This window comes from Tinamus guttatus, unplaced genomic scaffold (assembly GCF_059628265.1).
Source record: "Tinamus guttatus ecotype Peru unplaced genomic scaffold, ASM5962826v1 Tinamus_guttatus_pri_ptg000007l, whole genome shotgun sequence".
Classification (NCBI taxonomy): domain Eukaryota; kingdom Metazoa; phylum Chordata; class Aves; order Tinamiformes; family Tinamidae; genus Tinamus; species Tinamus guttatus.
Genome location: NW_028288541.1, coordinates 1,358,046 through 1,365,805, shown reverse-complemented (window position 1 = coordinate 1,365,805; position 7,760 = coordinate 1,358,046). Strand labels below are relative to the sequence as shown.

Here is a 7,760-nt window from a genome sequence, read left to right as displayed (position 1 = left end):
GAGGCGCTCTGGTCCCCAGCACAGTGGGAGTCCAAGCTGTCCCCCAGCCAGGTAGGGGAGGCAATGTGCGGGTGTGTGGGGCATGGGGACACCCTGCATGGCGGGAGATGTGTGGAGAGGCAGGGTGAGGGGACTGACTGCCTGTCCCCTGGGCTCGGGATGGGCAGAGGGGAGGCTGTGCTGATGCCGCCAGAGGCTGGCTACTGTTTAATAGAGAAGGATGTGGGCCCTTGTGCCAGGCACTGCGAAACTGCAGCCCGTAGCGACCCCTGCCTGAGTCAACGGCCATGAAACAACCCCCAGAAACCCCCACCCCAGGGAGAGGTGGCCGCTGGTGCTTCCCCATTGCCAGCCCCATCTGGAGAACCCAGCCCAGAGGCTGGGTGAAGGGGGACCTCCTCAACCCAGGGCATTTCTCTGCGGTGCTGTATGCAGGACACGCTGTGGGCTGTAACCCCCCTTCCCCAGCAGGACCAGCCTTGTCCCTGCCCTGAGGGCAGCTGGAAGCTAAGGAGCAACCCAGCCCTGCTCCTCGCGGGGGTGCCCGGAGCCCTGCGAGGGCAGCGGTGCCCGCCAGCCCCGGGCACGGCTTCTCCCTTGCTGGGCTCGTCAGTCTGGGCACCGCGCACCCCGCAGGGTCAGTGACAGCTCCTGCTCCAGCCAGGGCACAGGCTTAAAATAGCTCCTGCTAACTTGGAGCTGCTGGTGCAGGGGCAGACACGGCCTCTGCTTGCCCAGGAGGGCTCCAGGGTCTGGGCTTCCCCAGAATCTCAAGGTGGGTCAGGGGTGAGATGAACAAGTGACAAATGCCCAGAGCTGAGACCACCTGGGCACCAGGATGCAAAGCCCGAGCCTGGCTTGTCCCTGCAGCACATTGGCAGCTGGCACGTCCCTGCGCTGCAGCCGTCACCGCGGGGCTGCCTCTCTCTTCCAGTTGGTCAGGAACTGGGCCTAGAACTCACAGCAGGAGTGTGACAGCAGGCGATGACCATCATGAGACCGGAACCAGGAGATGGTAAGGCACACTGGGAGTTCCCGCTCTTCCCAAGGCAGTATGGGGTGTCATTCCCCATGCCGGATCCAGCTCTGGCTGGAGCCCTTGGCCCAGGCCCCCAGAATCTCAGTGCCTGCCTTCTAGGTCCCCTCTTGCATTACAGCCCTAAGGGACAGTAAATGCTTGTTGAGGGCAAAAGGGGTCTATGCACTAGCTAAGGAGAGGCTGTTTTGAGCCTCTGGACTTGAGATAACGCCCTGATGACTCCCATACCAAGGGAACAGTCATGGGCGCAGTTCCCATGTGGGTGGGGGTCCAGGGCCTGTGGGACAGACACTTGTCCAAGGGGCTGCTGAAGGCTGAGCCCAGCCAGAGCCAGTGGATACTGCTGTCCCCTCCACCTTGGGCATCCTCCATGCTACAAGGGCCTTAGCTCGCGCTGCTCTCCCCACTTGTGCTCCCAGTCCCCCAGTTGGACCTGGGCAAGAAGGTCAGCACACCGCAGGACGTGATGATAGAGGAGCTGTCCCTGCGGACGAACCGGGGCTCCCAGCTCTTCCAGCAGAGGCAGAGGAGGATGCAGCGCTTCATCTTCGAGTATCCCAGTGGCTACAGGAAGGTGGGTCTCCTTGTCGTTCCTGGTACTCTAGCTCCAGGCACGATGGCGTTTCCCCGGCTTTTACGGCCTTTGCTGGGAAGCGGTTCTCTGCAGGGCTCAAAGTCTTTTGCAGCTGGATATTCACACGCTGTTAATGGCAATATGTTTTATGAAGACGGTTTGTGAAGCCCAGGATCCCACTGCTGGGTTCAAGGGCTCATGGCCAGGCATAAGGGCTATGCTAGTTTAGTCTGAAACTAAGGGAGAGGAGAGGAAGTTGATGGGGCTGGTCATGAAGGACAGCCAAATGTCACACTCAGGGTGCACAGAAGAGCAAGGTAACAGCTCTCAGCCTCTTCTGCACCCTGCTAATCCCTCTGCTTGCAGCTTTCAGGTGCAGGGGCAGGAGAATCACATGGTGTGGAGAGAGGCTACGTGGAGGGAGCAGCAAACCAGTGGTCGGTGAGTAGGTGGAGAAGTAGGTGCTGCCCCAGGTTCAAGTGTGGCTGCCCAGGAGTGGCCAAGGGCGCCTCAGGGGCTGCTGGTGTTCAGCTTCCACACAGGGCTCTGGGTTTGAATGAGGCCGCTCTGGACAGGTAACAGCCTGAGAGCTCCCACTTGCAAGCTCTGATAATAGTGTGCACAGCTGCTCCCTTGGGAGATGCTTTTACTTCTCTGAGCTCTGCTGAGGATCCCAGGTGTGACTGCTTTGCACTCCCTTGCTTAAAGGAAAAGCTTCCCTCCATCCCACCTTCTCCAGGGAGACTTGGTTTAGGCAGCACAGAGGAGCTGCTCTGAGATTCTTCTGAGAGACCTACTTACTTTCCCATCTGCAGAGAGGTGACAGCACTGAGGGACAGCAGAGGTACCACTCTGAGCTCCATGTTGCGGCATCAGCCCGAGGGGGCCCTCCTGAAGTGCCCAAGAAGACAGAAAGAGTCTTGCATATGAGCAAAGTCCTCAACCCAGATGCTCTGGCTCCAGGTAAGTGTTCTCTACACCACAAAGCCGGAAGGATCTTGGTGTTGAGGGGCACCAGGTGGGAGATGGGCAAGGCACTATGATCTGTTCCACTCGCACATGAGTCTGAGGCCTGTGGAGAAGGAGTTTTTTTTTTTTTTTTTTTAAAAAAAAAAAAGCTAGAAGAAAATTCTTAAGCGGTTCAGGCATTTCACCTTTTGTTTTTTTTCAGATTATCATTAAAAACATTGGAATGAGGATGAACATTTAAATAATATGTATCTATAGCTGTATTTACAGAGAAAAATTTTTGCATCTAGAAGTACATTTCCTTCTGCAGCAGAAGTCCCTCCAAGGCTGTGCAAAGGCAGGGCAGTTCCCCAACCCACATGCCCCCCTGCTGAGGGGACTGCCAGCCCTGGAGCACGTTGCCACAGCCTGGCTTTTGCTGAAGCTCTCTCTCCCTCAAATGCAGGCTACTCTGGTCCCCTCAAAGAAGTGCCCCCTGAGAAGTTTAACATCACTGCCATCCCCAAGGGCTACCGCTCCCCATGGCAGGAATTCCTCGATGAGAAGGACTACCCTGTAGAGAGTGAGAACCACCTGCTTATGAAACCTACTCATGGGGATTTCAGAAGCTTCAACAGGTAACACCAATCATAGTCTGGCTGGGGCTCACACACCAGCCAGTGCAGCCTCTGCTTTAGCCTCTGCAGCCCTGCAGCAGGGTGGTGGAGGGCTTTAGTGGAGCACAGGCATGGGACAAGACGTGTGGATCCTGCTCTCAAAGTGAGAGCTGCACTAATCCTGCTCTGCCTTCCTCCTTGGGACTCCTGAGACAGTGAAGCCTCAAGGAGGAACAGCACATGGTAGAAAGGAGGGAGGGGAAAAAAAACATAGTCTATGCCCCTGGTACATGTCAAAGGAGCTGTGTAAACAAAGAAGGATCGGGTCAAGCTTTTTCTTTCGAGAAAAGGCAGTGAAAATATTAATTCTGCCTGGTTTCCCACTGGAGTTTTCTAATGGGAAATAGCACTGTTCCCCTTGAGACTGTCTGCCACAGTGGTGGACTTCAGTAAAGTTACTGCCCACAGAACTGTGCTTGAATGTAAATCACATAGAGCATCATTGCTCTGCTTGGAAAACCTGTCAGAAGGGCACTGCAGGGGAACTAGCAACCCTACCACCCTGAAAACACAGCCCCATGCCAAACCAAAGGGCAGGTATCAGCTTGAGGCAGAGCTGAGGGAATCCTGCCTATTTCCATTTGCTGCTCTCATCTTCTTAGGCTCTTCTCAGCCTGCTGGAGCTTAACCCTAGAGCCTGGCAAGTTGCACACTTGTGTTTCCTCTCTGCCATGCCATCTCCAGGCAGGCATTCTTCCCCATGCATCTCTGTACTGAAAAGCCAACTGTGCTTTAATCAGTACTGGAGGAGGAAGGAGAGAGGGAAGGGAAGAGGGTTAACAGAAGAGGCAAGAACTCAGAGAGCAGCCAAAAGGAAGAAGGCCGGAGCTCAGTTGACTGTTTGAGGGAAGGCATGGAGAAGCAAAAGGGCTGTAGGAGTTTCCTTAGTACCTCCTTCCAGGTTTTTCAATAATCTGTAAAGTTTTCTAGTGCAGCAACATCAGAGATGCTCTTGAAGGAGAACTAGAAGCTGCTGCAGATACTTGTTTCTTTTCTTTCAACATTTAACCATGTTTCTGCCTCCATATTTATTTATGGATGGGGACTGAAGCAAGGGCATGTGTCTGAATCATGCTTTGCCCTGTACCATTTCTCCCCTCTCACACACTGCCTTTCTATTTAAAGTCTTGAACTGTTATTTAATACAGATGGATACTAATTTAACACCAAGCCTCTTGCCACCTCCTCTAATTCTTCACTGAGGTATAAAGCAGCAGAGAGCCAATCCACTTCTAACTTTTTTTTCATGATCTTCCAAGCTGTTGGCTTTCAAATCACTTCTCAGTTCATTGCATACCAAAATGCAGAAAAACATGCTTTTTGGATTGAATCAGCTAGTGAGAAGCCAGCAGCTTTGCCTATAGCAAGGTGAATCTCAGCACAGTTCGGATTTGTCACAGGCCAAGGGAAAGTCCACCACCTCCTCACCACAACATTAAAACAGACTGATTTATTCCAACCTTAAAAAAATCAGGAAAAAGTATGCAGCTAGCTTGCTAAGGTGTGCCACCTTGAGAAACAGCAAAAATGCTGCTTTGAGAATGACTGCCTTTTGCCAGACAGGGAGTGAATATCTGAAACAATTCTCTCATTTACCTTTTCCCTCCTCATTTCTCCCCAGGATGCTGTTGCAAAACAGTGCCGTGTTATTCATGTCAGAACAACACTTCCCAAAGCAAACATTCCCAGCTATGCCTCATTGCTAGATCAGCCTATGTGCAATACTCCAAAACCACCATTTCCTGGCTCTTTGGGGGCCTGGTGCTCTGTTCCTTGGTCCCTGTTCACATTGTTCCAGAAAGGGATGACAGATCTTGTCCCCACACTGCTCCTCCCATTAGTCATAGCTCAAAAGAAGCTGTCTCAAAATGTGGACTGGAGTGAGGGCCGCAAGAAAGACATTTGCCTGAACATGTGCTAGAGCAATCAGGAGGCAGCCCTAGCATAGTCTTAGTCCTTACCTGAACACGTAACTGCAGACAAGTCCTTTTTTAAAGATCAGCGAGCTTGTCCCTATCACCTGCTCTCCTAATAGGATCCTTTTCACATATGGTACATCTTTCTGGCTTCTGGTAGAGCCCATCAAAACAGAGACTGTGGCTTCCCCTTTCTCCCGTATGGTCACTAAAGCTTATGCACTGCAAACTCCTCCAGAGCTTCAATGGAGGTTTGCTCTATATCACAGAAGCATCTTGCTAGGCTAAAAGGGATTAAAATGGCATCTTAGGTAGGAAGAAAAGGTCTGTCATTTGCTGCAGGTCTTGTCATGTTGCTACCAGACTCCTAAGGAATTAAAAATTCCTGATCTGCTTTTCCTGTCCCTCACCATTAAAAACACACAGAACCTCTCTCTGTGATGAGCTAAGTCTACCTTTTCTCATGATGCAGGACTCCCACGCCGTTTGACAGAGCACAGGTCAGCGACACGTTCTCTCTGCCTCTGATGGAGTTTGATAACCTGAGCACTCTGGAGCTGATTTCCCACAGACCCAGCTTCAACAGAGCACCACAAGGTTGGGTGCGAATTCTGCCAGAGAGTGAAGAGCTGTAATACCCTCCTTCCCCATCACTGCAGATGCTTTTCCTGTTAGACTCGAACATACTTCGCACGGTAGGGCAGAATGGAGTAAATATTCTTGCCTACGCACTTCATTAAAGCTAAGCTAGTGGTCTCAAGTTGTCATCCTTTTCCAAAGGATTTGAACAAGCTCAAGTTTGGGACCATTTTGAATCCCTCTCATACCAGCCATTATCTCAAGAGCATTTAGCACTAGCCTAACCAGCCAAGTTCTCAATTCTAACGCAAGGTCCCTGTAAGCTCCTGTAACCATCCCTGTGCAAAATATCCTGTACAGCCTGTCCTCTCCCCTGCGTTGTGGAAAATGGCAGAAACACCAGCTGTAACATTCAGTTGTCTTGCTGTTTCTTCACTGACACACGACACCAGCTTCGACAGGTGGTGCCTTTGCAGAGAAATTCCATCTCAAGGACAACTCTACATCTGTCATTCTGGTGAGAGGAGGCGATAATTGAAGAACTTCTGCAAAACAAGTTACTAGCAGCTTTGGCATGTTAAATGCCATCACCTTGGGCTTGGTTGAAAAACAAATGCTAAACTAGGCATTTGCCTGTTTACCAACATGCATACAGCACAGCCTGGATGTATGGGATGGGAACAACATCCTGATTTGGAAATGTGTGCCACAAGCTGCTGGCAAGCATTTTACAGTTCTCCTTTTCCTGCCTGCATGCCTTGCTTGAATGTTTAAACATTTGGTTAAGTAATGCCATATTTGCTTTCCACTGTTGGTCGATAAGGATCAGGCCCCATCTGCTGCAGATGCACAGCACAGCTGCACAAGTTTGGGGAGTCTGCAAGATTCTGCAGATGTCAGGACATACCAGTTACTTAAGAATAAGTGGGAAGGAAGAACAGCTCAGTCATGTCCCTACAGCAAGCATGGACTCCTCCACACATGCGAAACAGCAGTGAGGCTTGCACTGTGCAAACTTTTTCACCAGTGACATGCAATGGGATGCGCAGTAATGACAGCATAGAAGACAGATACCAGGACATTTGGAAAATCCTTCTTCCAGCTAACAGAAATCTCTAAATTAATTACGTAGTCTCTGCATTTGTTTGATTGCTTTTGTCAGATCCTTAATGTTACCCTTATTGAATCTCACAAAACCAAGGGAAAGTTTATTTTAATTGAGATAAAAATACTGTTGTTTCCTACCACTATTGGTAAAGTAGGCAAATAAGGTTTGTATACCAGTTGGTGAAAATGCACTTAACAGCAGCCTTAACGGTACAATGTATTTCTAGTAAAGGCAGATGGGTAGGGGAAATCCTGCACAGGAATTCTGCTCTAACAACTCATCACTCAGAAATAAGCTTTCATTTCTTTCTTGCTGGACAAACTAGCAGAAAGAAAGAGAGATCTGCTCTGTAAGTATTAAAAACTTATAATGCCCAAATACTGTCCAGTTCCAAATCCGTGTCTCTCTGTATCCATCAGCAGAAGAATGTGTGTACCTCTAAGGACATGGCTGGGAAAAAAATAAACTAGCCATAATGTAAAGCTTGCTTGACTTTGAGATCTGTCTAATCGGTGCTCATGGACACTGACTGAAGAGAGTCAAGTCCCGAGCAATGGCAAATAATGCAGCTGTCCCTTCCAAATCCATAAGCAAGGCCTCAGCCTGCCCTCTAACACCAGCTGGGATGGTCTCTTACCAACCAAAGCTAGTTACCTCTGCCCATTTTCTTGCCCAGAGAAGGCAGGCCCATGTGCCTCCATGCCCCTGATGCCATGTATGTTCCTCTACCACAAATATTTTTAAGGCTACCATTCCTATTCCTCTTGGTAGCATCTAGCTTGCCAAAACGGAAAATGTCTCCCACGCTCTGAAGATGAAACAAATTCTCTTTCTAGCTAGGACAAAACTGTCTCTAAACTTTTCACCATCCCCAGCAATCCTGATTGTTACTCCCTCTTTGGTGACAGCCAGGGTCTTG

The 7,760-nt window shown here is 50.1% G+C and overlaps 1 protein-coding gene across 4 annotated transcripts; it reads left to right on the top strand.

Moving 5' to 3' along the window:
* The first annotated feature begins 984 nt into the window (after positions 1-984).
* MYOZ3 (myozenin 3) lies at positions 985-6,448 on the top strand. 4 transcript variants are annotated; one of them, XM_010219098.2, is made up of 6 exons: positions 985-1,015; positions 1,459-1,613; positions 1,980-2,058; positions 2,433-2,576; positions 3,028-3,199; positions 5,627-6,448. In XM_010219098.2, the coding sequence occupies exons 1-6, from the start codon at positions 985-987 to the stop codon at positions 5,787-5,789; spliced, it is 744 nt and encodes a 247-aa protein (XP_010217400.2). In that variant the 3' UTR covers positions 5,790-6,448. The 4 variants fall into 4 exon arrangements, with proteins under 4 accessions (XP_010217400.2, XP_088377423.1, XP_088377416.1 ...); XM_088521297.1 differs by having other exon boundaries at positions 1,459-1,635; positions 1,999-2,054; positions 2,429-2,576; XM_088521290.1 differs by having other exon boundaries at positions 1,459-1,635; positions 1,993-2,062; positions 2,440-2,576.
* The last annotated feature ends 1,312 nt before the right edge of the window (positions 6,449-7,760 follow it).

Coding starts and splice junctions, on each gene's coding strand:
- MYOZ3 (XM_088521284.1), top strand. CDS start 985: ATGACCATCATGAGACCGGAACCAGGAGATG. Junction 2,063..2,439: donor AACCAGTGGTCGGTGAGTAG/GTGGAGAAGTAG, acceptor GAGAGGTGACAG/CACTGAGGGACAGCAGAGGT. Junction 3,200..5,626: donor GATTTCAGAAGCTTCAACAG/GTAACACCAATC, acceptor CTCATGATGCAG/GACTCCCACGCCGTTTGACA.